The sequence below is a fragment of the Agelaius tricolor genome, unplaced genomic scaffold, assembly GCF_023055355.1.
Source record: "Agelaius tricolor isolate 1412-34295 unplaced genomic scaffold, bAgeTri1.0.p SCAF_3, whole genome shotgun sequence".
NCBI lineage: Eukaryota > Metazoa > Chordata > Aves > Passeriformes > Icteridae > Agelaius > Agelaius tricolor.
The window spans coordinates 9716833-9740439 of record NW_027269263.1 but is presented as its reverse complement, the minus strand read 5'-3'; the positions used below and the strand labels follow the sequence as shown (position 1 = coordinate 9740439).

At 38.4% G+C, this 23607-nt stretch overlaps 1 protein-coding gene across 1 annotated transcript in view; it reads left to right on the top strand.

Moving 5' to 3' along the window:
- IPO8 (importin 8) overlaps positions 1-21944 on the top strand; it is a 47579-nt gene extending 25635 nt beyond the window's left edge. The window contains exons 15-25 of the mRNA XM_071422392.1: positions 143-303; positions 752-877; positions 1526-1592; positions 2235-2360; positions 2823-2920; positions 3955-4050; positions 5476-5696; positions 12127-12332; positions 13752-13988; positions 14665-14781; positions 15489-21944. Of these exons, the coding sequence (XP_071278493.1) occupies positions 143-303; positions 752-877; positions 1526-1592; positions 2235-2360; positions 2823-2920; positions 3955-4050; positions 5476-5696; positions 12127-12332; positions 13752-13988; positions 14665-14781; positions 15489-15586 (1553 nt within the window). The 3' untranslated portion in view covers positions 15587-21944. The remainder of the gene's footprint in view (positions 1-142; positions 304-751; positions 878-1525; positions 1593-2234; positions 2361-2822; positions 2921-3954; positions 4051-5475; positions 5697-12126; positions 12333-13751; positions 13989-14664; positions 14782-15488) is intronic.
- The last annotated feature ends 1663 nt before the right edge of the window (positions 21945-23607 follow it).

Genomic DNA, 23607 nt, shown 5'->3' with positions numbered 1-23607 from the left:
TTGGCTTTTTTATTTCTTTAGTGAATTCAAATTTTAAAAACTTACTTTGTTCAAGAATAGTCAGCTACCATGGCAGTTTATGGATGCAGTATATTTGTGTTTATGGATAGCTGATTTCACCTGCTTTCTATTCATCTTTTAGCCAAGGAATATGTGAAGCCTTATGTAAGGCCAGTGATGCATGAGCTCCTGCACATTGTGAGGGAGACAGAGAACGATGATCTCACGAATGTAATCCAGAAGATGATCTATGAGTACAGCCAGGAAGTCGCCACTATCGCTGTGGACATGACCCAGCACCTGGTGAGAGCAATAGTAAATGACCACTCCACTCAGAAGCGTGGGCCTACTTTGGTGAACATTTAAAGAACTCTGCTTGAAGTACACACTGTTCAAAGTAATATTTGTAAGAGTCCACTGGTAGTATTTGCAGTATTTGTGGGTTTTTTTCTGTATGAAGCATTTTTAAAACCTATAGATTTTTCAAAGACACTGATTTGTGTCACTGGTTTTAATGAGCCGTGGTCTAACTATTTAGCATTTCAAATGACTTAACGTAGACTTCTGAAAAAAAAAGAGGAGATTTTAATTTGCTACGTTCCCCTTTCAAAAGCAGCAAGCATATTTTTCAGTGCTGACAGCTCTTAGAGATAAAGCATTGCTGCTGCTGCATTAACTGCCTTGGTTTTGAATGACAAATTAGAAACATGGGTTTGCTCTTGAATGTCAAGTTGGTTGGTTTTGTTCACAGGCTGAAATATTTGGTAAAGTACTTCAGAGCGAGGAATATGAGGAAGTAGAGGACAAAACTGTTATGGCCATGGGCATCTTGCACACAATTGACACAATCCTGACAGTTGTGGAAGATCACAAGGAGGTGAGATTTTCCTTGGTACTTTCCTGCTTTCATGCATGACAAGAAGCACTTCTGTGTATGTTGCATTATTTGCCATGAATGTCATTTACTGCAGCAGGATGGTACCAAGCCATCGCTGACAGATTTGAATCTAAAGCCCAGTTTACTTTTGTGATTCATTAATTGTTTAGCTTTCAACTTCAAGGGAATTTATGTCCCAAGGGTAAAATTCTTAGCCCTTACTTGGTAAACACTTCATTGGAATGTGCTGGTTTTGGTTGGGATAAAGTTAATTTTCTTCATAGTGACTGGTTTTATTACAGAGCATTAAAGTAGAATTTAAAAAGAAATATTTTGAAGAACCCTAATTTTTTACAGTGATGACCCATATCTTTAGTTGACCCAGCAATATCTTGGGTATAATTCCTAGGAATTAGTCTCCCAAGTTGTGGTGCAATATGCCCACAAATCACATATTCAGGGTAGAGAGGTTCTTTCTGCATCAGGGAGACCTTATTTCATAATATTATGATTGTTAATGCAGCATTTAAAAAATGATAAAAGCCTTTTTGATCTGAAGAACTTCTCAAACTGAATTAGTCAAATACATTTATTTGATTGCTGTATTTCTAATTTTTTAAATAAAACTGCTTTATGTTTTTATTTCAGATCACTCAACAGCTCGAGAGCATTTGTTTACAGATCATTGGCCTTGTTTTGCAGAAACACGTTATAGGTATGTTTTTGAGATATGTAAAATCATGTAAATTAATTATTGTTATCTTCCAGAACAGAATTTCATCTTTTTGTGTGTGTTTCTTTAGAGAATAAGACACTACTTTACCATTGTAATTTGTTTTTCCTGATCTTCTCTTGTACCTTAGTCAGATTGGCTATTGTGTTTTGGAGGTCAAAAGCTGAAGATGCTGTTCTGATTATAATTCTGCCTAATTGTGTTAAAGGACAATGTCTAAATTACATTAGTCTCTTATGGACATGGTCTGCAATTAAATTACTGCTTCATCAGTATGCTGCACTAAAAGTTACACTTTTGTGATAAGACTGTTCAGAAAAACAAAGACTGAGGAAAAAATATATTTTTCAGTAAATCAATTAGAAGCATTGTCTTTAATGTGCTGCTGATATATTTTTTGGTGTGTATTTATAGTGGAAAACTATGCATATCATTGTAACTATAGCTAACACAAGACCTGTCTGAAGGAGTCTTTTACAATTTGTTTTATTTTTCTATGTATGATTTAGTTTCTAATTGCTGTCCTCTAGTTGTTACATGACTCAGGACTCAGTTTCAGATTTCAAGGTATTTGCAAGTTAAATTTTTTTTGTAAAGCACCCTGCTACAAATTGTCTTTTGCAGAGTTTTATGAAGAAATTCTGTCCTTGGCCTTCAGCTTAACATGCCAGATGATTTCACCTCAGATGTGGCAGCTTTTAGGTGTTCTGTACGAGGTTTTCCAGCAGGACTGCTTTGAATACTTTGCAGGTAAATTCACTTCTGTTCTAATGATACTTTTACTGTTTGAGAATTCATCTCTAGCAGATCAGGGTCTCTTCCATTTAGTGTCATGGTTTAAAATGATCATGTATTTGAGTCATGCCCTGCCCGTCTGTTTAGTGTGGGAGTGGAACAGGAGATATTTAAGTAGGAGAAGCAAATCTGTCAGTGTGATCAGTTGTTGTAGGGGTCCTGAACTCAAAGAAAGTTGAATATTCAAAGTTAATGTGAAACTACAAATTGATTCATTAAGATGTGATCCTACTCTAGTTCCAAGAATGCACCCTACATAGTGCATTTTATGAAGAATTCTTCCAGAAAAGACTTTCACAGAGTTTGAATTTCCAGCCCTATTCAAGAACATCAGCTAATGAATTCCCCTTTTCAGGACTACCTCTCTGGTTAGCACTTTTTGCAAGTTTTTTCTCTTTTGCTCTCCCTGTTCTGCAGATATGATGCCTCTCTTGCATAATTATGTGACCATTGACACCGATACTTTACTGTCTAACCCAAAGCATTTAGAAATCATTTACTCTATGTGTAAAAAGGTAAGGCTTGTGATTCTTACTGTTGTTTTTATCACTGGTACATAACAATTAGAGGAGCTGAGTGACCTGAACATGCCACGTAGTGGCCAAGCATTTCAGAATTAAGTGAATTTTGGTCTTGACTCAGTTCTGAGCACACACAGCACCTTCACACTTTGTAAGTGACATGCTTAAAGAAAATTACATGCAAAAAGCTGTGTGGGAGAAAGCTGCTGTTAATCTTGACTCTCTTCCATGGAGAAGCTATTTTGGTAGGTAGGGAATTAATGAAGCCTGATTTCCTTGGGTTGTGTATCTTGCAGTTGGACTCTTTGGTTGTCAGCTAAGGTGCAAACTCATTTGAAGTTCTTCCTACATTTATCTTGTTTCTCTTTCATGCTGAGTCTCTCATGTATAATAAAGTATGAGATCATGCTGCAGTCCTCCTCTGATTTGGGGCATTAGAGAGTGTTAGGCATCTAGCTACCTGCTTATTTTTAAGCAACTTGGAGTATTTATTTGATTGTGAAAATTTTGCTTCTTTTGTCAGGTTTGATTGACAGTGACCATGGGGTTGAAATGTATTGAGATGAAGCACTCAGTTTCATTTGTATGTGCCTACACACAGAATGATTGCATACATCTTGTTCTTAATCAGAAACTAGCCTAGACATAGCACTTCACTTTGCCACGCTGTTAATCTGCCAGTGACTATTAGAATTGAAGTGAAAAAGTGGAAATGCCATGTGGAAAACATCAGTGATTCTTCTAAGTGACATTTCATTCTAAAAAAGGGAAAGTGAGAACATATAAATAATATAATATTCTTTAAGAACTACAGTAATTTCTTCTAGTTTTTAAAATTCACCTTTAGCCACTTATCCTTGCTTATGTCCTGTAGAGATGAATTATGTGTCTTAATTCCTCACAAAATTTAACATGAATACATATGTATATGCTGTGTAGAGATTTTTGGATGTATGCAGGTACAGGAGCACTTGCTCTCAGTGTTGTCAGTGATTACTGATAAATTAAATTGTCACTCTGATTGTTAGGTATTGACAGGAGATGCAGGAGAAGATGCAGAGTGCCATGCAGCCAAACTCCTAGAAGTGATTGTTCTTCAGTGCAAAGGACGGGGTATTGACCAGGTGATATATATTGAACAGGTTTTCTCTTTTATTGCTTTCTAATGGTCCATGACTCCTGAGAGAAACAGCTGAAATTAGAGAATTTGAGGGAAATGTACAGTGGGGAGAAAGACAGAAAGAAGTAAATGAACTCAGGAAAGTTTGTAAGGTTGGGGTTTTTTGATTTTGAGACAAGATGTTAGTGGGCATGACCAAAAATGGATATGGACTGAATTATAAGGATATATAGTATGTTGTGCAAGATTGTAGTTTTTTCCTTTCTATTAATAGAGTTTCCCTTTTGATGCAAAACGCATACTTAAAACTACTGTGGCTGAGAGTTTAACTGTACATATCCAACTGCTGTTGTTTCTCCAAGCTATGGGAACTTTTTGATGTCTTAAATTACTAAGTGCATTTGGAAATGCAGATTTTTTAGCATGGCTTGATTGTGATTGCAGGGAGAAACATAATCACAATTTTCCAGAGTTTCTTAGAACACCTTTTTAGAAAGTAGTCTTTTTCCTATTAAGGGCCAAATTCTGGACTCATGTAATGAGCCTAAATTACCTTGACATATCATGTTTGATGTTGCCACAGTACAATCCATGGATTTCAGTGATAAGTTTTCAGGTAATTTCACTGAAAGTGATATAACTTTACTGGTGTAAATCTGAAGTAATTGAAGATAAAAACGGTCTCTGAAAGATTAGATTTTTTAAAGGAAATCTGTAAGAGTTTAAAGTGACTTCAATGTATTTGCACTGAAATAAATATGTGGTGGAAGGCTTAATAGAGCTGTACAACTCTGTGAATTAAAATGGCTGCACGCTGAACTGAAACTCATAAACTAAAACTTTTGTAATGCTTGCCAAATTTTTGTAATGTATAAATTTGCCCATTGAAATATACATGTGTTTAGAAGATGCTTATTTAATTGTTTAGAAATTTGTGCATGTTTGCTTTTATCCGAATAAACTCATTTTAAACTTCTATAAAAAATTTAACATCGCTTTACATTTATTAGGAAAAACTCCTAACTATGTTATGAATTTAGGTAGTTTAATTTCTAATGCCTGTTAGTTTTGAAATAGTTTAGTATCTTCCTTCAAAGATGAGAATGTCTGAGTCTTTTTCTAAATCTTTTCAACATGCTAGAGCAAACTCCACCAAATGGCCCGAAATATTCTCCCCTGTGCTCAGAATAACACTGCAATTTTTAGCTCAGAGAAGAGCTGTTTTGGGGAACATTTATAAGCCTGTGATCAAAGGCTAGAAAGTGAAAGGAATGTGTGCCTTTCTTCTATACCTGAACTTTGGGTAACTCAGGACATAATTCTGGTAAAAATATTACAAAATTTTGTATAATCTGGCAATATGTCTAATGACTGTTTTCTTTTTTTTTTTTTTCCTTTTCCTTTTCTTTTTGTCTTCTTTTGTGCCCAGTGTATTCCCCTCTTTGTGGAGGCTGTTCTGGAGCGCTTGACTCGAGGAGTTAAAACAAGCGAGCTCCGTACCATGTGTCTTCAAGTTGCCATAGCTGCACTCTACTACAATCCTGACCTACTTTTGCACACCTTGGAGAACATCAGATTTCCACACAATCCTGAGCCCATCACTGCACAGTTCATAAACCAGTGGATGAATGACACAGATTGTTTTTTTGGGCAAGTATTGAGAGGGTTTTTTTACAATATTCAATATTGACCAGCTGGTTTTCAACAATGTGAGAAACTATGATCACTCTTGAAAACTTTTAAAAGTTTAGTAAGGGACAAAAGGACAATATCCAGCACTGGGGTGTTTGGCAATCTGCCAAAAGCACATTGTTAACTTAAAACAATGTTCTCTATATACTGTTATGTTACAGGGGCTACATGCATATTCATAAGAGTTTATGCATATTCAAAGATTCCTGTGAGTTTACATGTTCTAGGAAGCCCTTTTGCTTGGTTTTAACCTAGACTTGTCTGTATGCCATCTTGTAGATTAAATCAATATATTTTATTTTTTCTTGATGCTCCATTCTGTTGTTTTGACACTTTTTAATAATTGGAGAGTCAGTAGTAAATTTTTTTCTCTTGGTGTCCTGGTTCTTGTCACTGTTATCATTCAGATAAGATGGTCCATAAAGGTGAGAAACAACCTAGCTATTTCACACCATTACCTGGGCTAGTTACACAAATAAAAGCATTTTAATACATTATTCAGTTTTCATTTTAATATTATGCTAAGGCCTAAGATAAATATATATTTATCACACTATTATTTATATAAACTATACAGTACATACATAAACTGACAGGCTATATTATACCAAAAAGCAGTTAAAAGGAATTACAAATTATATTATATCAGAATCTTTGTGATCAATAATAGCTTGTAAAAGCTAATACATAGATGTAGATTAGAAAGCCAGTAACTATATTTATCATTTATAACAAACAACATGTTAACTTTTTATCTGAAACACTGTGTACATACTTTCTGTTCTGTATTTTGTAAGTTATTTTTAACTGCTCCATTTAATTAAAAAAAAACATTACTCTTTGCAGTGAACCCCACTTCTGATTTTAAATGAATTTTCACAATCAACTTGCATGTTTATCGTTGTGCCATTGACTTCTTAGCATCCTGCTGAACTTAAACGTCACTGTGACCTCCCTTGAATGTGTGTGTGCTGCACTGGTGTGCGCTCAGGCAGGAGCTGAGCATTTGTAAAGTTAATGAAGGAGAGCAAAGCCTGTCATCACCTAGCAAAGCTTGCACTTGATGCTGAGCAGAGGTGAAGGCCAGTGCTTGCCTCTCAGCTGAGATGTGGTGTCTTAACTGGGAGATTCACATCTACTTAAGGGCAAAGCAGACAGATGTAGTTAACAGCTACCTCTCACCTTCCTGCTTGAGTTTTGTTTTGTTACTGGAGGCTGACAGCTGCCTGCAGGTGTATGGATAGGCTTAGATGGGTGTCTTCCTTAAGTTGCTTCTTCCACACCTTGTGGTAGTATTATTGGTAATTGCTAAATTATTTTTATATCTTCCAGCTTTAGAAAAGGGCAAGGCATTTTAGGATTTCCGTGTACCAATTTTCTTTTATGGCTGAAGCAAAGTTCTTGGCCTTCATCTCTTTGTGCTTTCATTTTTTTCTACTACATATCACATGCTGAGCAAATAGAGAGATGGTAGGAAAGAAGATATTCCTTAAGATGGTAAACTGAAAGAGATTTATAGTCTGAAAGAGTTCATCCTGGAGCATTCACTGAGAAGCTAGTCAGATTCAGAGAGGAAAAATGTTAGGGTCTGACTAGGCTCCAATCTCAGAGAGTACTGTGAGCTACTGTGAGCTAAATTTTCAGTTCTTCTGTGTTGCTCATCAAAAAGCATCAGCTACTGAAACTACTGTTCAAATAAACTCGTACTTGGAGCTGAGACAAAGGTTAACAAAGCCTGTGAAAATGAAAAGTTAAACACGTGGTTGTCATGCCCATCATTCTACCCAGAGTGCACTTGAATGGCAGCAGAGGGTTAGAAATCTCTCTTTGATCTGCTGCTACCAGCAGAGAAATAATTATCTATAATATTGCTTAAATCTAAAAGTCACTGTTCCTTCTGTGCTGTCTCCTCACTTTGTGGCTTCCAGGTGTAGGGTAGGGCTTTTCCTGTGGTACTGCTGGTGAGGCACTGTGATGTGCTCTAAGGGACTTCCTCCCTTTCCCTCAGGAGAGCACTGCTTCTAGCAGACCATTTGTTTTCTTAGGAGTATTAAAGGAGCCCCAGATTCAGAGGCCTAACTGAACAGGAAAAGACAGAAGTGCAAAAAAATTTGGTGTTCTTGAAACCCTTTCTTGGGTCTTCCCCTAACAAGTTCATGTCTTCATCAGAGAGCAGTGGGCACCTTTATTTGTACAGCCCTTTTTCTCATCAGCTGCCATTTGTTGCTTTGGTTTACACTTAGCTTACTTTCTATTAAGAGGCAGTTTTAGGCCCAGATTCAAATCATTTGGTAAACTCACAGATCCTAGAGAAACTGAACAAGATCAAAGTAGATCCACCTTCAGATGTGAAGGACCAGGTGAATCTTGCTGTCATTTCTTTGTCAGCCATGCAGGAAATCTGGAACATGGGGGTGACTGTGGCAGTTCAAGATGCCTTGTCCACATAAATCTCACATGCTTTTGTGTGGACACTCCATCCTTGGAAGTGTTCAAGGTCAGGCTGGATGGGGTTTTGAGCAACCTGGTCTAGTGGAAGGTGTCCCTGCCCATGGCAGAGGAGTTGGAACTAGATGACCTTTAGGGTCCCTTCCAACCCAAACCGTTCCATGATTCTATGTCTTTCTTGTGTAGCTGTGAAGTCTTAGTCCCCATAGATTGTGCTCTGCCAGCAGTAGGGTTGTGCATGGCTGCACATGTTCAGGCTGGAGCCATTGGTGTTTGCCAAAAAAATGCAGTATTTCTGGAGCAGCACATGCAAACACATGAGATGGAATCCATGGGAAAAATGCAAGGGAAAAGCAGTTATGGTAAGATAAGTAGCTGTTCTTCCATGTTATTAAAACCATGGAAACTATTGAAAAAGTGTTACAAAGTTGGCATATTAAAAATTAGCCAGGCAAGGAGAACTTAGAATTCCTTGTAAGACTGTGCATAAATTCAGTATGTCATAGTGGAAATCACAAATCTGTGGTTGTGTGCTGATAGTCCCTATACGCCACAGGATATTGTATGTATTTCTAAATGCTTTCTGCAGTAACTTCACACTGGAAAGCCTTTTGCAGAAACATTTGCTCCTTACCACTTTCTACCTTTTTACTGACAGCTGAGGTTTGGATGACACATCTGCATGACTTACGCTTATTCTCATACTAAAAGTTCTTCTATGGTAACTGGGGTGAAAGGAAAATCTCACTTGCTTCAAAAAAACCCTCAATAAGTGCTTTTGGGTTTTTTGAAGCTGAAAAGGCTTATATATTTGATAGGAGTTTGAGTAGTTAAAAATCCTAGGTTTCTCAGAGTTGTACATAAAAATCCCAGTCTTTTGTTGGTTCCAACTTTGCAAATAGAAGGAAATGGCTAATTATTTGCAGTTTGTCCAGGAACTGGATTGATGTAATAGAAAGAAACTTGATTTTCACAGTAAAAGCAAAGGCTTAGCATTTTTTCTCTGAAATACTTTCAGCTTGGTTTAAAATACAAAAGATTTTAAAATCCTTTGTGCTGTATTAGAGGAATATGTGTTAGCAAGAGGAGGTCCTGCAGATTATGAGGACCACACACAGCTTGTTAAAAATAGACGTGGCTTGGAGTCGTGCATTGCAGGGCTGTGTGTTGTGTGTTTAACACTCCAGGCTTGATAAACCATTGAGGAATAAGCAGAGTCCCTGATTGTTAGGGAGGGCTATTGTGTGCTTCTGAGCAAATAAGTACAGATCCCAAAGCACAAATTACTAAGGAGAATCACATCCAGGCTCCCTTGAGCAGATGGAAGGGTGCTGAAATAATGAGCCTTTTGATAGCAAGGGAATGATCCTGAAGCTATTCTTTGCTATTATGAAAATATATAAAACTCCATTTTGCTTGTTCAGTCCCTCATACAGCTGGGGTATAGTAGAATACTGAACTTCAGGAAAGGCAGATGCTTTTTCCTGCTGTTTCTCTCTGCTGGCAGGTGAAAGAAAAGTCTCCTTCTGGCTCAGGTTCACTAAAGATGGCTCAATGCCTCAATTTCTGCTGTCCTGCAGGGCCTTCTCATAACATGCATATTCTGAAGATGTGTTCATTCTTGCAACTTCTCTCTTTAGCAGCTTTAAAGTGGAGCATGACAAATGTGCTGTGGGTTTTGGTCATTTGGGCTGCTTCCCAATGATGACTCCCTTTCTAACAGCAGGGCCTCATTCTTGTACTTTGATTTGCTGTCCCAAATTGATAATTTCATATGAAGCTAAGCCATTAAATACTAAGATTTTTTTTAACATTTTGCTGTTGCATTTTGCAATTTGTGTTGTACAATGGTAGCTTTTTCAAATGTATGATAAAAAATAGTGCTAAGAGTTGTTAGTTTACTCTGGTGCATGTGGCTGAAGTTCCTTCTTTGTACATTTGGGTCTTGAAGAAATTTCATGGCTTCCCAGTGTCAAGATGCAGGATAGAAATCTTGTGCATAGATTACAGAGCTTTGGTCACACTTGGATGACAGTGCTGACAAAAAGAGGAGGTAAAGAAAGTTTTTTCCATTTGTACTTGCACTAAGGATAACTTTCCAAATAACAGCTATCCCTCATTTATAGGTAGCATAATCTTTAGCTTGGCTTTTGGTCTGCAAAGTGTCGGCATGAGAGCGAATGCCTTGTTTTTAACATGCAGGAGTTGGTCATTTCAGCTGAGAGGAGTAAGGGATTTATGGTTTTTTTCTCATGAAAGCAGACCTTGTTCCTCTATCTCAGTCTCCCTGGTTTGTATGCCCTCTTTTGTGACCCATGCCATCTGAAAAGAGAGGATTATGGTTACAGGAACGCTGTGTTCCTGCTTGCACCTTGGTGCGTTTTTCGACACGTGTAACCAAGCAGCCAAACCCAATGTGACAAAGTGTGTCATTTGATATGCTGCTTGACTTTGTTGTTCTTGGAAGGTCTGCTGGGATCATAGTGTTCTGCATGGTCATATATAATTTATTTTTGCTGTCAGCTACTCTTGAGAATGAATCACTTCAGTAAATCCTAACAGGACTAACAACATGGGAGGTGTCATGAAATCCCTCCAGATCTCCAACCTTGTTTAAGCACAAGTAAAGTTTAGAAAGCAGCAATACAAGATCACTTGTGTTACTTAAAGGATATAATAGTTCAGTAGCATGTTATATAGGAACTTAGGTAATGAACTACTCAGCACTGAAAAGCTGTATCTCTGTAGTGATTTTTGAAGTGGATTGAGCTGGTAGTCCCACTGTTAGCTTTATTGCAGCCTGTGGTGCCCATCTTATTTCTTCTCTCTCACCTTGTATTCTCTTCATTCCAAATTAAAACTGGTTCAGTAATGGAAGTATCCCAAGATTTTAGAGGATAGGCATTTTCTCCCAGCTCTGGAGGTTTGCTTGGTTTCTCTAGGTTTGGCTGCAGAAGGCTTGCACAGAAGCTGTCAGCATCAAATTGAATAGTTCAAACAAAAAAGCTTCTCTCAAGCCCATAATAGCAGAATACTGTAATGTTAGCTCCAAGTTGAATACTTCTGGTGTTTCCAGTAAAGGAGAACCAGAGAGTGTCTGCAGAGGCATTTAGAGATTTTTTTCCATCTTGTTTGCAGAAATTCCTGTTTCTGGAAGTGAAAATAAATTCTTATGTTTAAGAGCATAGGTTCTTACCTAGTTTCCTGACTGTGGTCCCATAAAAATCTTTCTGCTACTAATTCAATTAATTTCTTTCCCATCAATTGTCTTCAGTTTGTTTTACTGGAGGGCTACTCACTTGTAAGTTCCCAGTTTGAGTATACTGCCAGTTACTCTTGATAAGACAGAATTATTTCTCTGCTTTCACCAGAGTTAGCAATGTGTCTGAAGTTAGCATTAGAAATTGTATATTGAAATATGTGTAAGCCATTCTGATGGATTTCTCATAATTTAACTTCAGTTGTCCCTGGGGCATTCCATAAATGTACCCTGCAATTCAATGCATTCCCACTTATCATTGCTCTTCACTAATAGTTTTTGCCAATTTCCATCCCTGAAACAGTACTGCTATCAAAGCCAAGGCAAATTAATTTTCCATCCTATTTAATAATGATAATCTGTATCAAATGCTTTATTAAAGACAAGATAGTCTACATAATTATTAAACAGTATTTATTTAGCATTACAAATTTTGCATTTGGTAATCAGAAAAAGTTGCTCCAGGAATTTGACCAGTGCTTGAAAGTTGTTTAATTGTTCTTGGATGAGTACTTTCCAGTGGGAAACTTGCATTCAAAATGAAGAAAATAGTTTGTGTAGGATCTTTGAACATAGCCTCTGAGACATTGTCTTCTGCCATGTCAAGCACCAGGATTTTAATGTTCTTTATACATCCTTGCAGAAAATCTGGTTTTGTCTAACAATTTTGTCTTGTTTCAGACTCCATGACAGAAAGATGTGTATAATAGGACTGAGCATCCTAATGGAATTGCAGAACCGACCACCTGCAGTGGATGCTGTGGCTGCCCAGATTGTTCCTTCAATCCTCCTCCTCTTCTTGGGCTTAAAACAAGTGTGCGCCTCACGAGAGCTCACAGAACATGAGGATCATGCTAAAGATGAAAAACACTTTGCAGAAGATAATGGTAAAATCTCCCCTTTTCACATTGTGGATTTTGTCTGGATTTAATTTAAAGGGGGTAAGAAATTGCAGTTCATTTTTAAGACTCATTAGTCTGCTGAAAATAGCTCAGCTTACTGGGTGCTTGAAATACCATCTTAGGAATTGATTTTTCCTCCCAGAAAACCAGTGTAATCAAAGTATTTCAAGATGTAACAGCTAACATTTTGTGAAAGGGTAGTATTGGTTCAAGAGTAACTTGCAGGTGTACTCTTTTGGGTTGGGAATATACCATCTTCTCACATAGGCAGCAGGAGTTTGCCAGGACTCCACTAGGTATATTGTTATTTCCTGGAAAGAAGCTGTTCCACTACCCAGCTGTTTGAAAGACCTTTTTGATTGAATTTTGAAGGAGGTCCTGGCAGGTCTTCTTTGTCCAAATGGAAGGTTGTTTGCAGAGTAGGGTTTGAGACAGCTGAGGTTCCTTGAGCACACAGGCCTCTAACCTCTGTGTCTGCCAGAAGAGAAAAAGCATCAAAGAATACCTTACAGAGGAAATTGAGGGGAGGGAATTATCCACAGCATTGCAGGCAAATGTGTTTGACAAGGAGTAGATGCTTTGAGGTCTGAAAATCAGATTGAATGTAAGCAGATTATGTAATCCATTCACATTTCACCCATAATTGTTCTGTAATGGAATCACAGAACTCTTCTCAATACATAGGAATACAGTATGGAAACAGCAGAGAAATGTTCAAATCTCTGTCCTGTGATTCCAGTCCCTGCTTGCTGCATCTATAGTCATCTTTATTCTTTCTAAACTGTTAACACAGGAAGAGCTGCAGGTTTGGAAATGAAGGTTTTGGTTTTTTAAAATCTTGATTATAAGTCAGAAATGCTTTTCCTTAAGTAACAAAAATCAGTATTTAGAATTGCAGGTTGTAGTTGCATTTAAATCAGGGGATCATAGTTTCATAAGCAGAATGGAAGGTAACACCAACTTAAGGTGTTCACATAAGGCAACACTCAAGAAGAGAAGGCTACAGTTGGTCTACAGATGGATTTCTCATGGTTTTATGTGCATTTGTGAATTCTATGCAAGTCTCTGTAATTTAAAAAGCAGAGTGATGGACCATTTATTGGAAGACATTTCCTCAAAAATTTTGGACCCTACAATTGCACAATGATTGCATAAATGAAAGAAAAAAAAAGATGGCAGTTCCACATTCCTCGGGTCTGCATAGAAACAAAAGTTTAACTGATCTTGAATGTAGGAAAGGTTTTAACATTTAACATAAGACTATTAAGATTTTGGGGAAGGGGTGTTAACAGATGGTCCCCTTTCCAGCCAAAACCTAGATTTACTAATTGTTTTTAATTCATCAGTCAGTGTTTCCTTATAGTTTTAAACCTTGTTTTCCAAAACATATCAATGCTTTTGCAGAAGAGATACCGAGCGATGAGGATGAGACAAATGAAATGAGCCAGGCAATGCAAGAGAACCACGGTGGAGGAGGAAGTGGCAGTGCTGGAGGTGGAGAGGAAGAGGATGAAGACGATGATGATGATGATGACTGGGATGAAGATGCATTGGAGGAGACTGCTCTTGAAGGGTTCAGCACACCTCTTGACCTTGAAAATGGTGTTGATGAATACCAGTTTTTTACACAAGCACTTCTGAGTATGTGTTTGCTGGTTGGCAGAATGATATAACATGATGAAATCATGCTTTAATTTGGAGATGTTTAGGGTCATCACTGGGGAAAACCCTTTTCTTTGTTATGAATAATGGTTTAGATTACTGAAATGGTAAAATGTGATCTCACTTTCTAATGTTAGTCCTAAGATTTTTTGGCTTACTAGTGCTGCAAAAAAAAAAGGTAGCAAATAGAGCCAAAGATTAATTCTCTTCACATTCTCCCTCAGAATTTTTCAATCACAGCCTAAGTAAGTGGGGCTTGGTCACTAGAGGGACTAGTATATAGAGAAATATCTGTCACCTTCTTGATGTTAATGGAGAAATTATTTTCTCCCTTTCCTTTTTCACTAATCCAGTTGCTTTTAGTTTTCATATGAGTTTTAAATGAGAAGATTCAATTCACATTGTCCATGAATAATGGCCACATGGTTAACGTTCTGTTTCAGAAAGCAGAGGATGTAATTAAGTTCCCCAAAATGGATTGCCTCTATTACAGTGGGAATTCTGTGCAAAGAGAACCGACAGGAATACTGATCTTGTTTTGCAGTGCAGATTCTGTTTTAAAACCAGCCAGAATTTCATGTGGTTCAGTTTGTTACTCTGAAATGAACTTGTATGTAAGCTGATGGTCCCTTTTCCTGCCTTGCTGCCCTGACAGCGGTGCAGAGCCGGGATGCAGCCTGGTACCACTCCCTGACCGCGCCGTTGAGCGAGGATCAGAAGAAACAGCTGCAGGAGATCTACACATTAGCAGAGCACCGGAGAACTGCTGCAGGTGAGTCACTTCCCTGGGCCCCTTTCAGCTCTTGCAGAGATGTTGGAACTGCTTCTAATCTGTAACAACCACCTCTGTGCTAATTAACATTTTCTAGGAAGCGTGAGCAGGATATCATGATTACATTATTCCTTGCCTGGAAGTGTGTGTTATTCAGAGTAAGTTTACTGTTGTTTCTAATTAATTACCTTCTCATAGATTTGTGCTGTTGTTTTTTTTTCAACAGGGTAGGAACTAGTTTTACACAATCTGACATTTGAAATGATGAACAAATTAAGGCAATATCTATCAGCAGCCAGACATTTGATGAAGATTACTATCAGTTATTATGTGTTTAACAGTTTTTTAACTTTTTAACTACTTATGTTGCCTTGCAGTTAGTGTGAGGTTTTAGATGTGTAGGAAGCTTGCATCATGGAAAATAAATTCAGACTTAATCAAAAAGAATAGTGTAGCATAGACTGACTCAGTAAAGGATTAATTTCTCAACTCTGTTGTAGAGGTGTGCACATTTATGCCCTCAGAGAAAACGTGAGTGTAATTTATTCCTGTCATTGCATTTAGGGAATGAAATTTTGACTCAGCTGAGAGTTTTTTCCATAACTTTGCATTCATAGTTGAGCTGTATTGTCTCTTACTTTCTAAGAGTCACCACATGTTTGTTCTCTGTAGACTTATTTTTCATATCCTTTTTCTTTGAATTCTAGAGACTAAGACAATAGAACAACAAAGTGGCTACACATTTGACAACAAAGGACTGATCACAGCATTTAATTTTGCTGGAAATACTCCCGGTGGCAACTGAAGGATCGGCTACAAAGGTCAATGGGAAGGGTCTCATCATTACATTTTCTTGAAATCATCCTGACTTCTGAGTGATAGGGGAGGGTAATTTAATGCTGCTGAAGGTTTTCTGGGAAATAGCAGTGTGCTTCCCCCACCAGAATGCTCTTTCTAACCAGCTACTGTAATGTACAAATTCTTGTGGTGTTTTTATAATTTGATGGACTGAAAGGAAATGTTCGTCCTCAAGAAACTTGGATGACCGGGAGGGGCCAGACTGCATCTAATTGAGTTGCACTTCTCAGGTTTTTGCTGTGCAGAATTGATAGATTCATATGGATAACAGTGCCTTCTGTTGTACATGGATTGCCTGAACAAATGGATTTTGGAGTGCATTATAATTTTTTAAGTGTAAGGACATTTCTTGATACACTGTAAGCCTTGGTTCCATGTTTTCCAATCACCTGCTTTTTACTGCTCGGTTTCATTGTTTGTTGGTTGCATACAAATTGCTGGATTCACAATATTAGCACACCTTCCCGATTTGGTGCAGACCAAATACGTAGAGGGAGGTGTCTGTTGGAGTTGCAGAGCAAACACTGGTTATGTCAAAGGGTCTTAACAAAATGGCAGATTTTCCCTTGATGCAGTAGTCTTAAATTATTTCTCTTAGCCATGAATTCAATTTGCTTGAGTTACAGTGGCTTGCCTGGCAGGTGGCTATCCTAAATCTACATCAATATTAGCTCCTGCCTGGACAAATGGTGTGGCCCTCTCATGTAGATGTTCTACATGACAGCTTTTTTCTGCTATTATTGATGAATATTGGATTATACGTGGGATAATTTCTTCTGTTTTTTTTTCATTCATTACCATTCCAGTGGTAGTACTGAATAATGTGGTACAAAATATTTGCAATATTTTATTTATTTTGATAGAAGAAGAACAGCTTCAAACTTACTTCTTACTGTTACACTCTGTGATTGTATTTCTGGTCTGCATTGCAGTTGGTTATTCTTGTTCCATGCTAAAATTTCTGACAGATTTTTTTCCTGAATTTTGAAGACTGGTTTCACCACTGGAGGTTTAGACTAGATATTAGGAAAAATTTCCTCATGGGAAGGGTGGTCAGACATTGGGACAGGCTGCCCAGGGAAGTGGGAAGAATCAACATCCCTGGAAGTGTTTAAGCAACACATAGATGTGGCACTTAGGGGCAGGGTTTTGCAGTGAACACGGAGTTAACAGTTATACTTGATGACCTTAGAGGTCTTTTCCAACCTAATGGGTTCTATAGGACAAGGTGTTTGTGGAGAAGTTCATTTAGAGAGGAAGTGATAGCAGTACTAATTTGAATAGGTGCCCCTCCTTTAGGTCTACTGGGATCACAGTGGTGTAGCAAAAAGCAATAGGGGTGCTTTAGAATGTGAACTTTGGATTGGAGATAAAATGTTTAGACCAGATTTTGTCTCTGTGTTAATTTCTTTATAATTTAAAAATATTCACCAATCAGTTTTAAACACATACTAATAATCTATTTCTTTACAGCAGTGTCCCAAATAAAAAGTCAAAGCCTTTCTCATACCCCATCAAATTTTCTTCAACTACAGTAAATTACAGACTGCTGGCTCTGTGCAGTGCTGAAGCTTTCATTTTGTTATTCTGGGTGAGTCTGATAAATCTGAAGCACTCTGTGCCTTGGCTTCTGGAAAAGGCCAGAGGATCTCTTCCCGTTCCTTCTGGAATTTTCCTGGCCTGGCAGCTGTGGGGCAGAATGTTCCCTACACTTTCCTGTTTCCTGCACCTTTTTGTCAGACTCTAAGGCTGTTTCTGTGCTGCTGCTTCCTCTTTCTTTTTTTTTGCCTTCCTTTCCCCAGCAGCTACAGAGTAAAGTTGGCCTGGTTCATGTAGGTTTTTCACTGATGCTGCTTAGTTAATAACAACAGTGAAAATGTCTCGTTTTTAGGCCTGTTGTGCATGTGGAAACAGTGAGAATTCCAGGGTCTGTATTTCTAAAAAAGAACAGTCTGTTGAGCTGCACTGGACAGGCTCTTTAAGGTCAAGCAGAAGACGGCCAAGATATCCTTTATTTGGAATGTCAGGTTATGAAAATTACAGGTCACTTGCTAATTTAGGCCTGGAGATGTACTGACCGAGACAGTAAGTAAGAAAGCAATACCTCCAGTTTGTTGGGGAGTTTATCAGAAACCTCAGAAGTTTTGAAATCATTCACGAATTTAAGAAATGGTTTTTGGAAGTTAAGGGCACTGGTGACTTCTCTCTTACCTGTCAATTGAAGTTAGGTATTAGGCAGGTAAACTGTTTAAGCCCTTTATTATTTTATTAAAAGAAACAAGATTGTGAAGTTGGGTTTCTTTCAAAGCCCGTTTGCCTTCTCTATACTGGTGTGCAGAGTAGAAAATGCATTTATTTTTCTTCTGCTAATGAGGTTGCTTGCACTGTCACAGGCTTATATTTAGGAGTTGATGTGTTCAAGGTAAAATCTGCTTTTGCATAGCATCATCTTGGTGTCACTAAGCTGAACTATGGCTGCTCCCTAGTTCTGCTTCTTGTATACTTTTCAAATCAGCTGCCAAGAAAATTTCATCCAGATGTTTCATACAAGAGTTTAATCAGCATTGTGGAGTTGGGAATCTTTGTTGTCTATTTTGCATTGGGGTCAGAGATGTCTGAGGGACTGGCATGTAAAAAGGTTAAATGCCTTTCCCTTCCCAGAAGATTCATGAGCAAATGTTTCTACTGGCAAAAGCAAATGTTAATTGTTTTATTCCTTTTTTTTTAAAGGGTTTTCATCCAAAAAGATTTATTGGGCTCTGGCCTCCACTTTAACATATGGTTCTCTTTTAACATGATAAATACCCATTTGTACATGATCATAAATAGGTAATGGATTTTAGGTGTTTCTTTCTGAGCTGTGTCCAGCTTTGTACTACATTAAAGGGAGAGTAACACAAATGTGCATTTACTGTCTCACTTTGAACCGAGGTAATCGTGGCATATCAGATACCAGCACTGCCAACCAAGCAAGATGTATTTAGCATTGGAAGGAAAGAGAATCATGAATGTATTGCAAAATAAAACAAAGGCTGATAACTGGTGACTTATGTTGCCCCATGCCCATAATCCCAAAGTGTAAAGATGATCTGTGTGGGCACCACAGTGGCTCCACATAGGAAATTAGTGTAATGGGGGTTGTAATCATAGCAAATGGGAACTTGCATAAGCTCCTTTTCCAGATAAAATTAACTGATCCTGGTGTTGAACTGCATATGCTGTTTTGTCACTTGTGAAAGGAAAATAAGAATCACCACATGTTTTGGCTGCCTCTTTTTACTGTCTCTCTTTCAGCATTGAAGTACATTGCTTGCTTTCATTACAAAGCAGAATCTTTAATCACAATGGCCAGCTCCAGGAAGAGTGCAGAATATCAAGCTGAGGAAAAGGTTGGAAAACCCCAAACCTCAACAATCCCCCAAAACCCACATGTGCACAATCTGACTGAAATGAATGTACGTGGGGAGTGTTAAGTGAAAATATTTAAAGAATGTCACACAAAATGTTATTGTGAGATCCTTTGCTTTAGGGAAAAAGGCTGCCTGTGGGGTGTGAGGGAGCCATGAAATGCTCTGCTTTAGGACATGCCCTTTGCCTGTGAAGTCCTGGCAGTTTGTGGCTCTGGATTCCATCATACGTGGTAGGACAGTAGAGATTTTTTTTTCTTACTACAAAGCCAGAGTCTGTCTTGAGATTGTCTTGAGCCAAAGGAATTGTAGACAACATGAATTATTAACTGTCCTGTTTCCAGAATGCTTTCCTGTCTTTTTCTTTCCTTCTTTTCTCCTTTTGTCAAGCCACAATGTTGGATATTTCAGGGAATTTTCAAAAGACCTGAAAAGGTAAACCTTGAGCAATTTTTATAAAATCTTTTTCTTGAAACAATGCAATTTATCAGTTGCATTTCTCTCTGTAGAACAGTCTGTCATTTGACATACACAGATGATACAGAACTTCAAAAGCCCCTCACTTGTGCCTGTGGTTTGATGAGCCTTTCTGTGATTTACTCCTTAATATGGGCACTTTGAAATCCCCATACCTTGGACTGAAATTTGCTCAAAGGATAGGCAAAAATGCACTTTGTAATGGAGTACCCAGTCGTCATCTGAGATGTGCCCCAGTCAATCTTTTGTTAATATTTGGCAGTCAGGTGGTCAGTTCCTCAAGGATCTCTGTGTCTGATTGAGGACATTCTTCAGGCCCAAGAGGCTGTCTCTGCAGGTAGGCAGAGAATTGATTTTCCCTCTCTGCAGAAAAGCATCCAGCAGGTATGGCTATGAACTTCATGATCTTAGGAGTGAAAATAGCATTCTTTTCTCTGGGATATCAGGTTTTAACCCAGGTGGGTGGGATACAGTAGAGGTGCATGTTCCCATTGTGTTTAAGGAAGCCAGATGCTATTCCAGATACCAAAAAGTCTCAGCATAAAACCATATCGTAAAGGGGATGTGTGAGGAGGCCAAGCTGCTTGCTTTGGACACCTCTTCCACTGCTACTACTTTTGTTAAGCTAGTCAGGGAAAACCAGTGAAAAATGAAAGAAAATTAAAGCAGTGCTTGGGCACTGGGCAGGCCGAAACTTTCCTGGCCTGTGGATTTATTTCCGATACTCACTGCAAATACGCACAGATACTCTTCAGATCCAATATGCATCATCTGTAGGGATGTCAGTACCCTGACTGACAGCCATGCATGAGAGGTGAAGACTTAAGGTGATTTTTCTCTGGCAGAAATCAGATGCATCTCTTTAAAAAGTCTGGAAACTGCTTGTCCTGACTAATATGCAATCACCAACGTGAGACACTCAGTGGGATTACCATCTTTCTTAAAGATGATCAGCATACCTCCTAAAGGGCTACTGAAAGTGTTCTTTGTCTAGGGAGCTGGCAGATGAACTGCTCTTGGACTAGAAGAGTTTTGGAGAACACCAATTCAGAGAGAATCTGCAGGCATATGTGGTTGTGATGAATTGGGAAAGGATTCATCTAAATTGGGGGGATGCTTTTGATATGACCTGAGATCTGCAGCATTCCCTATGTTGCCTAGGTCTTCTAGAGCAGCATCCAAGAACTTTTTCCCATGCCTGCCTTTGGGAAGAGAATATGCTTGGGCAGCCCCAAATTTCGTGCAGTGCTTTGAACTTGAGATCAGAAAACAATTTTGATTACAAGTTGTTCATAACAGAAAAATGAGGTGGAAGTGGTATATTAATGCTAGAATTCTCTTTGTAGGCTGTATAGAGGTTCACAGTTTGAGAGTTTGGCTCTGTTCATGGTGGGGTAGGAGCTGAAGTTCCAGATACTTGGATTTCTCAAGTGTGAGTACAGCAGTGTCAGCTGCAGGATTCACCTGAGAGAGTATCAGTCAGGGGCTGCCTGCTAGACCATCTGGATGAGGTTACATGAAGTGAAATGCAAAAACTGTGAAACTACTTGATAGTTAAAGCTGTTGAGCAACAAAAATTTTCTTGAAATGAGATTTTATTATTCTCAGGTATGTTTTAATTTTCATGTTTCGTGCCCTTATACAAAATGTAAAATTACTGCATAACATAGAGGCCTATTCATTTCTCACAGAACTGTTTACCATTGAAGGTGTTCATCCAGGAATTGTTCCTCATTTTTAGGTATTTTCAACAGGTTTGTTAGTGAAATTGCACATATCCTCTTTCACCACTTTTCATGCACAGAAATCTTGGAAATGAACTTAACAAAAAGAAGAACAGTGCTTTGAAAAGAGAAGATTATGCATAAGCAGGTTATTTTTAGAAAACAGAAGAACTGTGGCTTCTGAAGAAAATATGAAACCGTCACTATTTATACGAAAGTGCATGAGGTAAAGAAATTAATGTAAGACAATATAAGCAAGACATGTTCTTTGATCACAGCTGTAATGTTTATTTTTCATTGCCAAACAATGTGTGACACTTACTTTTGATTGCATGTTCTGTTGGAATAACACCTAACATAAATCACATGAAATGTTTTGGGGGCTCAAAAAGAGACCAAAGAGGCCATGCACATTTCTTTTGATACTAAAAGCAAGGAGATGAGCCCAGGACTGCTGTGACTGGAGGGAACCTGCTATGTGCTACATTAGCAGATTGAATTGCAGGATCATCACCTTTGTAAAAAGCCTGAAATACTAAACTGTGGGTTTGCTTTGAGGGCAAGAACTGACAAATGCAAAGCATGCATTGATGACAAGAAGAACCTCTTCCTAGCTTAAAGAGTTCTGTACAGTGTTCTCTTAAGCTGTGCTGAATTTGCTTTAAAAACAGTAATAAATCTTATTGCTTAGGTCGAATGTTACATCTGTTGTGCATTTATATGGAAAGAATAATATTTCTTAAAAAATTGTAACATGCCACCTACCAAGGAGCCAAATCTCATTTTATAGCTGCTTTTCATACAGCCATAAAACTTCTTTGCAAGAACACCCGAGAATTCATTTTAAACAAATGTGTGTGTTACCCAGAGTTAATAAGTGCATTTGTATAGCAGTGTTTGTTAATCTCTGACCTGTGAAGGCAGCTGTTCACTTACACACGTTGGCTGGGAGAGAGCATAACTGATGTTTGATGCAGAACACCCGAACACAACCCTCAAAATATCGAACTAGTGAAGATATTCATCTGCACCAGAGCTTTGGCCAGTCTGCTGTGCATGCAGCTCATAAAGAAGGCACTGTTACCAGACTTCCACAGGACAAGAAATGAATTTTCCAGGCAGGAACTGCAGGCCTGGTATTTGTATGAGTGGAGTATTTCTCTGGTGGTAAGTTGCTGAAGTAGCCTGTTTGTTAAATTGCACTGATTGATAATGCTTGCCCTTTACTGTATGGACCACTTCTGTGTCCTCCAGTCTGTCTCTCTAAAAGCAGTCCTTAGTGGTCTATGTTTCTGAACTAGGGAGGCTGAATTAGGGTAGTTTGCCCAAAGCCATAGCAACGTGTTGCAGCTGGCATGAGAAATTAAAATTCTGGCTCTGTATAAGTGCCTAGGAGTTTTGCTATTGGTTCTAATGGTGCTGGGATTTTACCCATGCAATTTGCTAGGTCCTGGTGTTTGGATTACTGCTGATACCTTCCACAGAAACTCTACCAGAACATACTTAATTTATGAAATTGCTCAGCAACAGCGAGTTCCACTATTGAACCACAATTTTAATCTGTCTAGCAGTGACACTGTTTAATTGTATTTTGTGTGGGTTGCTTGGTATGACAAGCTCTCCTGGAGAAAAATGGTTCTCAGCAAGGTGATGAATGACATCCCAATTGCTAATTCCCCTTGAGGCTTTGAAGTGAACCTGATGGATTGGAAGCAGAACTCCGGATGACTGGTGGTATCATCTGCACCATGTGTGAGGCTGCAGGCTGGGGAGCTCCTCTGCAGGTACTAACAAACATCCTGGATTGCATGTGAGGTTGCAGGTTGTGATTGCCATTTCTAACAGGCTATGAAGAGTGTATTTGTTACCCAAGTAAATATTTGGCTCCTATGCTGCCTCCTGCCCTCTGACAGTGTTGATCTTTTTTGGACTAGAATCACATTCTTAACCTGAATTTTAACTCCTAGTCTCTTAAAATGGTAACTTGTACCATTTGGTCCCCAGCAAGGGTGAAATAGGATCAGTGTTTGCTTTCTCTTGTTGCCAGGTATGTTAAATGAACAATTTAAATAATTTAATTACCCATTTGATTAAATTACTGGGACTTTACCCAATGTCATATGGTTTCCTGCTGATTTTTTTTTTCTGGCAGAGCTCAAGCTGCATGGTATTGTGTGCACATCAGGAAAACTCCATAGTCATATAAATGAGATTCTGAGCAAAATACAGAGAATGCAAAGGTCATTTCAGTATATGAATAATGGATTCTTTCCTTTTTTATTAAATGCATTGGCCTTCTATCTCGCAGCACCTTGTAGAGCACAATGTGCAACTACAACAACAAAGGATGCCTTAAGCAG